At 36.7% G+C, this 13,407-nt stretch overlaps 2 protein-coding genes across 3 annotated transcripts; both read right to left on the minus strand.

Annotated features, from left to right (window-relative positions):
* Positions 1–1,881: 1,881 nt before the first annotated feature.
* On the minus strand, positions 1,882–6,583 carry LOC143721911 (uncharacterized). Of its 2 annotated transcripts, none has more exons than XM_077212835.1 (2): positions 6,253–6,583; positions 1,882–5,478 (listed from the first exon to the last, which is right to left on the minus strand). In XM_077212835.1, the coding sequence occupies exon 2, from the start codon at positions 5,156–5,158 to the stop codon at positions 3,857–3,859; it is 1,302 nt and encodes a 433-aa protein (XP_077068950.1). In that variant the 5' UTR covers positions 5,159–5,478; positions 6,253–6,583; the 3' UTR covers positions 1,882–3,856. The 2 variants fall into 2 exon arrangements, with proteins under 2 accessions (XP_077068950.1, XP_077068951.1); XM_077212836.1 differs by having other exon boundaries at positions 1,882–5,474; positions 6,253–6,532.
* Positions 6,584–8,050: 1,467 nt separating this feature from the next.
* LOC143721907 (uncharacterized) lies at positions 8,051–11,234 on the minus strand. The gene is made up of 2 exons (XM_077212832.1): positions 11,016–11,234; positions 8,051–9,999 (listed from the first exon to the last, which is right to left on the minus strand). The coding sequence occupies exon 2, from the start codon at positions 9,989–9,991 to the stop codon at positions 8,495–8,497; it is 1,497 nt and encodes a 498-aa protein (XP_077068947.1). The 5' UTR covers positions 9,992–9,999; positions 11,016–11,234; the 3' UTR covers positions 8,051–8,494.
* Positions 11,235–13,407: the final 2,173 nt, after the last annotated feature.

Consider the following 13,407-nt stretch of genomic DNA (forward strand, 5'->3'; position numbering starts at 1 on the left):
GGATTATAGGTGTAAATCTATTTCTTGGTACTCCAAGTCACATTTAGTTTTCAGTCATTTTTTTAAAATCATTTCAGTTTACGTGTTTAAATCCATTTCACAGAATTCTATAGATTTTCCCAATCAGTACAGATATTGGGAAGTGTTTGTATTGAACAATATAATATCATACCCCCCCCCCCCCCCCCCCCCCCCCATTTAGGCATTCGTGTTGCCTAAAATAATTGAGGTTAAACCACCCGAGTCACATGGATTACTTTAACGATGTCTTTCCTATCGATCTGGGCCTTGAATGTGTTAAGTTGGATCTCTGAGGGACAGAAAGCTCTCAGATTTCATTAAAAAGATCTTAATTTGTGTTCCGAAGATGAACGAAGGTCTTACAGATGTGCAACGAGGGTGAGTAATTAGTGACAGCATTTTTGGGTGAACTAACCCTTTAAAGGTTACCTGGTTATTTTAAACATTAATATTGTGTGTACCTTAATCAATGCACTATAAAAGTGCACTATCTCTAATTCATTCATTTACTCAAGCAGTACAACTGTATTTTTAGATGTAGATAAAGATACAAATTATACTTTTTGGGGAACTTTAGATTGCAGCCGGAAAGTAGGCCTACTCCGTAATTAAGACGAATTTACAGCGTTACTTTCGGTATAGTGTAGGCCTACCTAAGTACTTGCATGTAAGTATAAGGGAACAATAGGTAAAGTTTGGGGAATAAAGGGATAACAACCAGGAAAATTAAAAAAAATATTTATACTGTAAGTATTATAGAACTAAGGGGTACTTATTCTACTATTATACAACAATCACATCTGGGAGCAATTTAGCAAGAAAATACACTGCGTACCATTTTGTAATAATGGTGTACCAAGACATACTGTATAGGCTTTTTAAAAATTACAGGGTACATATCTGTGACCCTGGATGACAAAACCAGTCATATGGGTCATTTTTTTTTAAATTGAGATGTATACATCACATGAAATCTGAATAAATAAGCTTTTATAGCTACAGTTTTTTTTTTATAGCAAAAGTGCAGATGTTTAAGTTTGGGCCTACATGTTTCAAGGCAAGTAAAACTAAAACTATTGCAATGTTTTTAAATACTGGGAAATATACTCCTGTTCCATGTAGTTACAGGGTAAGTGTGACGTTGCGGGACATAAATTAAAGTGGTGCTTGTTACCCTCTTGTTCCATGTAGTTACAGGGTACGTACAATAAAAATACATACACAATCTTATATCACTGACTCGGAAACCTTTATTTGAAAAACAACTTGGTCTGAAGCGATACAGTTAAAAAAGTTTAAAATATTGTCATGTTTATTACAAACACCTATCGTTTCACTTCAGAAGATCCATTGGGGTTGCATGGATTACTACAGTTATTGCAGTATGAGCTGTTTGATGCTCCAAATTTTAGGAACACATGAGCTTGCATTATATGTATTCCCAGAGATGTATTTTTTTTTTCTAAAAACCTTCATTTGTGTTAATCTGAAGAAGGAAAGTCTTATACATCTTGGATGGCATGAGGGTAAAAGATGAGTAAATGGTGAGGACGTATTTCTGGGTATACTGCATTTTCTTTTAATACAGAATACATACTCTGTGACTTGAAACTCTGTGACACATAAGTGACATGATTTCTTCTTCAGATTCATCAGTCGAAAGAAAGAAAAAGAAGAGGAACCAAAGGAAGAAGCCAAGCAAGAGAAAAAAGGGGGGACAAAACATGCTACTTTTGTCAAGACTTAAGCATTTGAAATGAATTGTTGATTTAAATAAAGCTGTGTTAAACCAAAAAGAAGTGTTGTAAATCTGTTTTGATTTAAGTTGTTTTTCAAATAAAGGTTTCCGAGTCAGTGATATAAGATTGTGTATTTTTATTGTACTTGCCCTGTAACATGGAACAAGAGGGTAACAAGCACCTCTACATGAAACAAGAGTATCTTTCCCCAAAATTTAAGCAAAAGTTGCAATTGTTTTAGTTTTCAGTGCACTTTTGTTAAAAAGATTACTGTATAAATGCATATATATGTACCCTGTCTTTTTAAAAAGCCTATAGAGTACAGTATGTATTGGTACAGCATTATTACAAAAGGGTACAGTGTATGCTCTTGCTAAACTGGTCCCAAATGTAGAATAAGTACCCCTTAGTTCTATAATACTTACAGTATAAATATATATGCTTTTATTCTCCTGGTTGTTACCTCTTTATTTCAAACTTTACATGTTGTTCCCTTATACTTACATTTAAGTACTTTACAGGTACACTATAATTACAGAAAGTTACACTGTAAAATCACGCAGTACTTTCCGGGCTGTAATCTAAAGCGTTACCACTTTTTATTTCAGCATCTATAGTGAACATTACAAATGATGAATGATGATTAACGCAGGAATTATTTTGTCTTGAAGGTTGCTTAATTTGCTCACTGATTTATTTATTTATTTTTATTTTATTTTTGCCGACAAAAATCTTGTCATTTCAATAGGAATCCATGTGATCTGCAAATTCGCTTGAGGATGAAGGATTTCCCCATTCAAGTTCTGCAATAGGTTCAGTTTGTCATGTGAATTTGCCGTGTTGACCAATAGAAATATGTTTGATTTGAAAGTGGCTTGGCTTCTTTTTGAGCTATTTCATACATATTTGGGCCTGTATACACCCTTGCCTGAATACCCACCCTTGCAGTCTTTGCACTTGACCACTTGTCTACATGACGTATTTCCTGTATTTGGCCCAAGTGTTCAAGTAGGCATGAAGACTGTAAGTGTGTGTCAAACATTACCCAATAGGACAAACTTATAGTGTTGCAAAAATGCACATGCTTACAGAGCTTTTTTAAAATAATTTTTAATACTTTTGCATTTTAAAATAAACTTCTAAATGTCTTTTCAGTAGACTGTATGTAACAAAAAACAATTTAAAAACTGTTGTGCTTCTAATTAAGTTATAAAAAACAGTAGCAAATATTGTACAAAATTCACAGCCTACTCATCTTTGGACAAATAAAATGTGCAACATTATGTGCAACACTTTGTTTTACCACCAAGTTATATGTAATGTCTAATTAAACTTACAGTGGAATGTTTTCCTCAACATCTCACAATTTTACAAAAAAAAAGCTTTGTGAAGCTTCGAATACCGCTCCGAAGCAGTCGAGATAGTGTGGATTTAGTGTGCGTTCAAGGCACTGCACTTTGGCATTTTTTAGACATGGGACAGTCTTGAGCACGCACTTCCTGTCGCGTGCACACGCTCTCAAGTGGCCAAGACCACAAGTGTGGGTAATTGGACAGTCCAATTGTGTTTCATACATTGACAACAGACAACGTTTTTGCTAATGTTTCTGCACCTTTAAGTAAAAATTTTAGGAAAAGGATCAAAGGCCCGTTCACACCAAGGACAATAACTATAAAGATAACTATACAGATATAGTTCTAAAAATCGTTCTCAATATTAAAGAATAGCAGAGTTCACACCACAGCTAACGATAACGGCACAGAGAAACAATATCATTGGAATCACTTTCAGAACGATTTTATCCAGCTAATGAACGATAAAAATATTGACAGCCAATCAGAATCCATCTATCCAATGATATCGTACGCAGGTGAGGACGCTAATATACAGTAGTTATCATTATAGTTATCGTTCTTGATGTGATCGGGCCTTAAGAGTTTTAGATCATTATACATTGCAGTCATTGTTCATAATGAATTGTGATGGTCAAACAATATTTACAAATCTATATTACTTTGTCCTTGTTTGATACACATGATGTAATCAAGATGGTAAATTATATTAAATCCTTAACGTTCATTCGCTGAAGAAGTCTATTAGACGGCTGTGGTGAGACAGAACGTTTCTCCTCCTTGCAACTCCTTCTCTTCACTTTTGTCATCTCCTTTTTGTGTCTTGTTCTCTGCCAGTGTTTCTCCTGCCTTGTTTTCGCCCACATCCTCATCTATGTAAAGCAGAGGTTCCTGCTTCTCCCATTTCTCCGCCTCTTTAGTACCTTCCCCACCAACTGCACCATTAGACATGTCACCTTCGTCCAGGGCGGCGAATGTGCTGAGCATCATATCGTCTCCATCCTTTTTCCCATCATCAGGTAGAAGACCCTCCTGTACTTCAGCGTCACATTCAACCCCCGCCTCCAGATTCACAGGCCCCGCCCATGCGTCGTCCTCCGCCCCTTTTTTCTTCTTGGAACGTTTACTTTGTCCATTCACGTACGTGGGGCCAAATGTCCGTGAGGCGTTTTTCTTTCGCCGTTGGATGAACAGAATCATGGCAACACATAGCACACAAATGACAGTCACACACACTACGATTATTAATAACCAGTTTGTTTGCATGGGAAGAATAATGTGCTTGACATATCCACCGGTGGTGACAGAGGTTAATTGGGTGGAGACTGATTCGTCATCAAACGTCGAGTGTGAGTGCCCTTCAGGAATAATTTGAGACAACTGTGAAGATGATGTTAAAGTTGCAGTGAAGGTTATTGTGCTGGTCTCCATGGGTTTGGACGGAGATGCAGTCCAGTCTGCAGGTTGTTGAAACGGTGTGGATGTGGGATTGAGGGCTTCTGTTGAATCAGTAGACATAGTATCAGCCGTGGTGATTTCATCTGTAGGATGTTCATTAGGACTGGTCAACTCAGAAGAAGTAAAGCCATCAGTCATTTCATATTGACGTGTGCTTGGGGCATCTGAAGTAATTTGTTCAGTTACTTCTGTTTCTGTTACTTCTATCACATTAGGGGGCACATTAGTGGTGATCATTGTGGCCTGCTTTATTTGATCAGCTGTTGTTAGTTCAGTCTCAGTATTGAGTGGCATGGTATTCACAGCTGAAGTTTTTTCCAGCATGGTGCTCAGTTGAGAAACAATTGTGGGTTCTGCATGAGACAGATCTGGTTTTGTCTGTAGTTCAGTGTCAGTAGTTATGTCCAGCAGTGGTCCAGAAGTGGTGAAATGACCATGTCCTGCAGTGGAGCTTTCAGAACTGAACATTTCCCCCACAATGTTGGTATTGGTGGTGATATCTGTCTCTGTTGACACTTGTGCATCAGTGAACTTAAGACAGGCTCCAAGAGCAAGATACAACAGTAAATTGCTAAAAACGAGCCTCATGATGCTCACACTACTGCCTGAAAAGTTAGCAATCTCAGTCTTTGTTCAAAACAAAATTGCTCAGGTGGGCTTATAATGTCTTTGGAGATCCACTTTGAGCCTCGAGAATGTGATAGAAATTGTAGGAAACCTCCAACACCTGACTATATATTAAAGGAAAGCATCTGGCAGAAGACATTCATTTTTTTTTTTCTTGTTCTCTGTGTGGTTGGTGTTCTGCTGAGGTAATCTTTCGTGAATCTGGGCCGGAAAGTTTTACACACCCCTGTTCTTCCCTTTTCTTCTCTGTCTCTGTTTCAGTGTAGCACGAGCGAATCTAGCTTTGAAATAAACATGTGACACAGTAAAAAAGACACCGGGAGAAAAACACAGTTAGTCACAAAATTATCACTCTTTTTTTGTTTAAATTAAAATAAATATAGATAATATAAAATATATATATAAAGTTCTAAAGTTTGGGGTTCATATGACTTTTTGAATGATTTAAAAATAAGTCTCTTATGTCCACAAAGGCTGGAAAAATACAGTTAAAATAACTTTTTTTTTAATTCTAATCTTTTAAAATAATATTTCTGTGATGCAAAGCTGAATTTTCAGCATCATTACTCCAGTCTTCAGTGACACTCGATCCTTCAGAAATCATTCTAATATGATGATTTGCAGCTCAAGCACAATATAATAGCACACTTCTTACTATTATATTATATTTTATTCAATTATTTATTTATTTATTGCTAGAAGGTAGAACTAAATTGAATGTGCTTTTATTGATTTGACAAATGCTTTTATCTAGTGACTTTCTTAGGAATTGAGCCCCATGACATAAAGGTTGCTAGCGCCATGCTCTATCTACCAGATTAGCTGCACTTCATTTGACGGGCAGAATAGAGATACGTCAACAGGTTATTTCAGTGCACATAGTTAGTAGATGCGATTTTGAGTGCTGTGTTTCTCCAAGCAGCATGTAGTGATTTTTTTCCGTTCTTTTTATGTGGTCTCCCTGTTTTCAAGCATCTTATAACATCACAGCCACAAACTGGTTACAATTTGTCTCCCGTTTGATCCCTTTATGAATAAGAGCAATTGCCACTTACCTTCATGCTTCTGCGTTAAGTCGCTGCAACCTCCAACCACCAAGACCAAACTGCACATGTGAAAATCTACACACTCTCGCATGCAGTGCACACCTATATCCTGTTCATTTCTCTTCCTCTCTCAGTCCTACATGCCCTCTTTCATTTCTCCTCCCTCTGAAGATGTCATATCACCGCCTGCATCTGGATGAAAGACGCTGTAGCTGAAAGATTAAAAAAACGTGCAAAAAAGTACTTGACGTGCATTATTATCTGAGGCTGAAGTAGAAAAAGAGAAGCCAGGCCCTGCTTCCCATCAGGGTGTGTTGACACTTCTGTGGGTTTTGGCTCTGGTTTGTCAGTACAACTATGCTGTTAAGTGCAATCGTGTCTGTTTGAGTGTATGTGTGTATATGTGCACGATACAGTTTGTTGGGTGGAGGAGGGTATTGCCGAAAAGTGAGAAATTTTGTCCCTAAAGTAAAGTTTGCTTAAACTTTTCTGAGAGATGTATATCCTGCCCTCTCATATTTCTCAATCTAAGTAACAAACACAGGATTTGCTAATCGAAAATCTTATAAAAAAAATGTAATTTAGGCATTTTTACATGCAGATCTTTCTGTAAAGATACTTTTCTTTCTGTTGACGTTTTACTTCACAGTACTTATCACTATCATTTCCTCATTCTGAATATATTAACACTTTTTTCATGACATTGTCTCTCACTCTTTTTAACCACTCATACACAACAGAAACTTGCATTTTCTGAGAGATCTGTCAAAATGGTGATTCACACCATCTCAGAATTAATATTTATTTTATTTCAGTTTATCTTTACAAGACGCACTAAGAGATTTCATAATGTTTGCTCAAAACATATCACTAAAAGTTGCATATTAAATATTGTGTATTTTTTTTTAGGTATTTATTTAATTTAATCAGGGAATGGATTTTTTTTTTTATTACCCAGAAACGTTCTGAAATTTCCAACAGTGTAGCAAAAAGGACTGTGGTTAAAGTTTCTGTGGCCTTTCACTTTTCCAAGGAAGGAAAAGCACTGTATATTATTCTGTTTATCTCACTGTTTAGTTTCAGGACTTTCTAATTAATTAATGCTAGGCTGCATGGATGCGCAGGGAGTTCTCGCCCAGAACGGAACCATGCCGTCAATCCAAACTGTATACTAATTGTCAATCATATTTGACGATAGTGGTACTGACAGAAATGGTGATGAAAAAAAGTTAGACAAACAAAGAGTGTATACGTTTGAGCAAACTGAAAAGATTATACAGAATTGCTTCTGTACACCAAAAAAGTTGGGTATACTCATAGAAATGGAAGAAACTTTACAGAAGAAAACACAACTTTAACAACAAAATGTAATCAAAAACATTAAATAGAGCTAAACCATATATTAATTCTAAATAACATATATTTATTATGTCATTATGCCCCCATGTTTTGACCAAAATCACAATTTTATTCAAGTGCATCATCCGTGATCAAACTGAACATGCTCAGCTGCCTGTTAGTTGGACCTAATGCTGCCTTCATGTGCTATCGGAAATTTCCTACTTCCCCCTTCTGAAGTTGTAATTACAAGTTTGTCGTTTTCAAGTGCTTTGTTGTTGGAAAGAATTGGACGTTAGGTTAATTTTTGCCTATTTCTTAGGGAAATCTTACTAAAGCCAAAATGTGCAGAAGATATTGAATCAATATCCAATGGATTTAGAATAAAATGCAGCGTCCCATTTTTGAACATTACCCTCCCAATTTGATTCCCTACATCTAGATAGTCAGCCTGTTGACGAATCTGTAATTTCAGTCAAATAAATCCTATTTTTATTGTATAAAAATGCATACAAATACAATATGATATGGATAAAATTTATGTAAATATACACAACTGCAGATGTTATGGGAAAAACTAATAAAAATTAACAGTCATATACATTTCTCACTTTTGGCTCCATGTTGGAACTAGAAAACTTCAAATTTCCGACTTTAGAGGCTGTTCATGTCCAATTTCTGAATAGGAAACTCATATTTACTATAATTCCAATATCTCGTAAGTTCTTGTTCTATATTTGTAGTTGCCTGACAAAATGGAAGTTGGATTTTTTTTACAGTGTACAGCTGAGCACGAAACAGGTCCATGTTGGATCACAAACGTAACGTCTTATTTACTTGTTCAAATAAAGTTTCCAAGCCTGAAGGTACATCTGTCCAAACTGTTTCCTGTGGTGTCTTTCAAAGCTAATAACTACGTGTCGGTGTCCAGCATCCTCTCCTCATTCACACGCCTGTTTGCATACCAGAACTCTGTTATGTCATCCACAGTCACTTTAGGCTGAATCCACAGCCCATTTTCCTTCCTATCCTGTTCCTGTCCTCTTCTCTTCATCCTCTCCTGCCTCTTTCTGTCTTTCTGCTTCTTGTCGGCCTCCATCGTGGATCCATTGACATACCAGAACTCCACTCTCTCCTGCACCGATGCTTTGGGGTTGGCCCAAAGGCTCTCTTTCTCGCACGTCTGGCCTCCCTTCTCCCTCCGCTTCATCTTCTTTTTAAAGACAGACAGACGCACCCACAGGAAGATGGTTATTCCTAAAAATATGGTAGCAGTCATTGCTAAAGTCCACACTGTGATGAAGCACATCAGTGTGGATTGACGAGATTTGGGGTTTGGGTTCAAACATTGAGGCCAAGCTTTGCTTTCTGTGTCAGTTTTGTTTGTTTTGTTGGTTGTGGCATCAGTTAGGACATCAGTTATGATGGAGTTGTTGTTATAGGTGGTGGTACCACCGGGTGTGTCTGTTCCTGTAATGTTTTCTCTTCCTGTGTGTGCAGTAGAGTTTGTGAATCTGTTTATATTCTGCTGTGTCGTTGAGTGATTTACACCCGCTACTGAGGTGTGATATTCAGGTGCATCTGTAACCGTTGGGTCTTGTGCTGTTGTGTAAGCCGGTGTGATCATGGGAATGTCTGTGCTTTGTGATGACCAATCGTTTCTCTTTGTTGCCGTTGCAACACTTACACCAATTGTATTTGCTGCTGTGTCATAAGATTCCTCTCTGTGTTCACTTGTGAAGCTGTAACTTCCCTCAGTGCTCAGTGTTCCTCTCGACTCATTCGTATTAGCAAATGTGGCCTGGGTGGAGTTCGTTTCATAATTTCCTTCATCTGCTTTTGTTCTATCATCCTCTTTCTCTGTCCAGTCTTTCCAGGAAACTGTTGAGACACTGCTAAGCAGATCTGATAAGGTGTCTGCAGTTTGAACTGTTCGTCCGTCATCAGTGTAACTTGCACTTGACATTGTTACTGTTTCACTATTTTGTGACGTCAGTCTTGCAAAGTTAGTGGAAACTGTTGTATTTGTGTGGCTCATAGCAACACTGCTAGCATTGCTAACGCCTACGCCATCATCCATCATGCCATTCTGAGATGGAGTACTGCTGTTGTATTGATGCAGGGATGTTGTTTCCTGTTTGGACGTCACATTTGGGGTTGCATTTGGCTGTGTATGCACTTCACTGGGCAAATTTGTTGTGCTTTCCTGTGTTTTTGTGGTCAGAGGTGAGAAAGGTGTTGCATTTATTAGCATCTTGGGTTCTTGGTTTGTTTTTGTTGTTGCTGGAGTTAATTGGGTGGTTTCAGTGTGGTCACTCATGGTGTTTGTTGGCAGTGTGTTGAAATAAAGACCCGAGGCGATGAGGAAGTGAGTGAACAACACTGTGATGGACAGTAAAGTAATCTCCATTGTGACTTCTGTAAAAGATTGAGACAACATGAGTAAAGCCATGACGGGAAAACATTTGAAAATAAAATGAATTCACTTACAATAAAGTTCAGTGCATTATGCATTTGTCCCATGAACTTACAATGAACGTTTTTTTAAATGTTTGTAGTGAACAAATATGAATATCATTTCATCATGCTGATTTGGTGCTCAAGAAACATTTCTTATTATCAATGTTGAAAACAGTTGTGCTGCTTAATATTTTTGATTAACTATATTTTCTTCAGGATTCTTTGATGAATAGAAAGTTGAAAAACGGCATTTATTTAAAATAGAAATCTTTGGCAACAATATGAATGTTGACAACAATATGAAACTTTACTTTCACTTTTGATCAATTTAATGCATCCTTGATGAAAAAAAGTGTTAATTTCTTTCAAAAAATGAAATTGATCTGACCCCAAACTTTTTAACAATAGTGTGTGTATGCATATATTTTAATAAATATAATGTAAAAGTATTATTAGTTGGTTGGTTAGTTAGTTAGCTATTCATAAGCTGAACCTTATTTTAAAGTGTTACCACATAATTGATGAAGTTAGAGGCTGCATAGAATTGTGTAACACTGTTAATTAATTGACTTATTTATTTGTGTAATCACCGTAAAAAAAAAAACAATTAAATATACTGCCTCAGCAAAAAACAACACACACCAAATTCTATTGGTTTTAGGTTTTGTTAGATCAGTATATTGGTGTGCCAATATCAGTGCAAAGATAAAAATAAAATAAGTTGTGTTTCCCAGAAATCTAAACCCAAAGTCAACTTTAGCTACTGCCAAATAACATAGTTATTTTGATTTTATTTGACTTTCCTGACTATAAACACTCTAGGCCTACAACGAACACACAACGTCACAAAGCAGCATAAAATCCACACTGCACATTTGTACTAGATTAAGAACAAACGTGAACTCGAAAACAAGCTATGTCTGCATTACTTCTCGTTTAGGTTTAATCAACTGACAGAAACAAATAAACTCTACCTGATGTTCAGAACTCATCACGTTGTCTCTTCCTGACGCACTGTGATTTCTTCGTTTAGGCAGTGGTGACTTCTGGGATACTTCTCTCCCCTAGCTGAAACTCTGAAGTGACATGAGGAAATGACAGTTTGATCACCATGCCAACAGTGGGATGTGGTGAGAGGTTGGGGGGAAGAGGATGTGGTTGAGTGGCTCCGCCTCTTGCCTCCATCAGTGCTGCTGTGGAAGAAAATAAAGAGCAGATATTTGAACACATCCTGTTGACTCATATCACATTCAGATTGATCAACTGCACATCACTCTAATGAGGACGCCGACTCACCACAGTACTGTTTTGACGAGATGACACAGATGTCACTAGAGTGTTGTCATGAAGACCAGTGCTTCTCAAACCTGTCCTGGGTACACCCCACCACTACTCATTTCCCTCACCAAGCACACCTGATTCAACCCAACAGCTCATTAGTAAAGACTGCAAGACTTGAATTGGGTGTGTCCTATGTGCAGTGGGAGAAACCCAGTATTTTTTTTTTGTTTTTTGAAAAAGTAAAAAGAATGTACATCTATATGTTGATTAATAAATATCTAACATTAATATTTATTAATATTAGGCTACTACACAAAGCCGGTAATGTACACAAAACACATGCAATGTTTTATGTTAATTGCAGGTCAATCTATATTTGATGTAGACTAGGTCATATTTTGGTAGTTTTTCTTTTATGTGTACATTTCTTCATGGTGTTATTATGTTACATATGTTATTATACCTTTCCATGATTATATCTACTTATTTTGACTTGCCTGTACAAAGTCACAGATGAAGTTGTTCCAAAATACTGTAGATTTGAATTGGATGCACAGCCTTTGATATACAGACATACATGCAAATGTTTAGGTTCAGTAAGATTTTGTTTTTGTTTTTGAAAGCCATCACTTATGCTTACCAAGGCTTCATTTATTTAATAAAAACATACAGTAAAAAATATTATATTAGGAAAATAAACCAATTTATAATGACTGTTTTAATATAGTTTAAATTTTCATCATCATTACTCCAGTCTTCAGTGTCACATGATCATTCTAATATGATGATTTGCTGCTCAAGAAACATTTCTTATTATTATAAATGTTGCTGTTATTATATTATATTAATATCTATCATATTTTTGTGGAACCTATGATACATTTTTTAAGTCAATGTCAATTTTTCATCTTATTTACTTAATTTTACTTAACTTTACTTAAATTTACTTAATTTTTCACTATTTTTAAGTATCGCTGTCCCCAAAGTTTTGAATGGCAGTATTTTCATTTAGCATTATTTCTGCCAGCCGTGACCCATTTTTTGTTCAAGACCCACTAGTTGAGAGCCTCTCCTAATATTTGCAGTCATACAGTATGAAAAAGAAAGGACTCCCCTTTGAATTCTATGGTTTTATTTATCGGGACATAATAGAAAATCATCTGATCCTTGGCAAGTCTTAACACTAGATAAATACATCCTCAGATGAACAACAACACATGACACATTACACCGTATCATGGTTTATTTAACAAAAACTAGGCCAAAACAAGAAGCCGTGTGTGACAAGGTACACCCTTACTTCTTCCAGGAATGAAGAGAATGAGTAGCAGTCAGGCGCTGCTAATCAAATGTCTTTGATTAACTGATCACCAGCAATTTGATCACCTCTATAAAAGAGTTTGCTGCTCCGCAGCATTCAGGTGTGTGTTAACACAATGCAGAGGAGGAAAGACATCAGCAATGATCTTAGAGAACCAATTGTTGATGCCCATCAATCTGGGTAACAAGGCCTTTTCCAAAAAAATTGATATCCATTATTCTACAGTGAGGAAGATTATTCACAAGTGGAAAACATTAAAAACAGTTGCCAATCTTCCCAGGAGTGGATGTCCCTGCAAATTCACTCCAAGGTCAGACCATACAGTGCTCAGAGAAAATGCAAAAAAACAAACAAACAAAGAACTACACCTCAGACTCTACAGGCCTCCGTTAGCATGTTAAATGTTAAAGTTCATGCAGTATAATTAGAAAAAGACTGGACAAGTATGACGAGAGTGTTACTGGATCTTAGTGCTGCATTTGATACTATCGATCACAACATTCTTTTAAATAGACTCAAAATTATTTTGGCATTAATGAAATTGCATTAGCATGTTTCAAATCATACTTATCTGACGTTATCAGTTTGTAGCAGTAAATGAAGAGGTGTCATATCAATCACAAGTTCAGTATGGCGTACCGCAATGCTCCGTCCTAGGGCAGTTGCTTTTCACTCTGTACATGCTACCCTTGAGAGATATCATTAGGAAGCATGGCATTAGCTTTCACTGTTAAGCTGATGATACTCAGCTCTATATTTATTCG

This window comes from Siphateles boraxobius, unplaced genomic scaffold (genome assembly GCF_051911475.1).
Source record: "Siphateles boraxobius isolate OS27281-9 unplaced genomic scaffold, OSU_SipBor_1 66, whole genome shotgun sequence".
Classification (NCBI taxonomy): domain Eukaryota; kingdom Metazoa; phylum Chordata; class Actinopteri; order Cypriniformes; family Leuciscidae; genus Siphateles; species Siphateles boraxobius.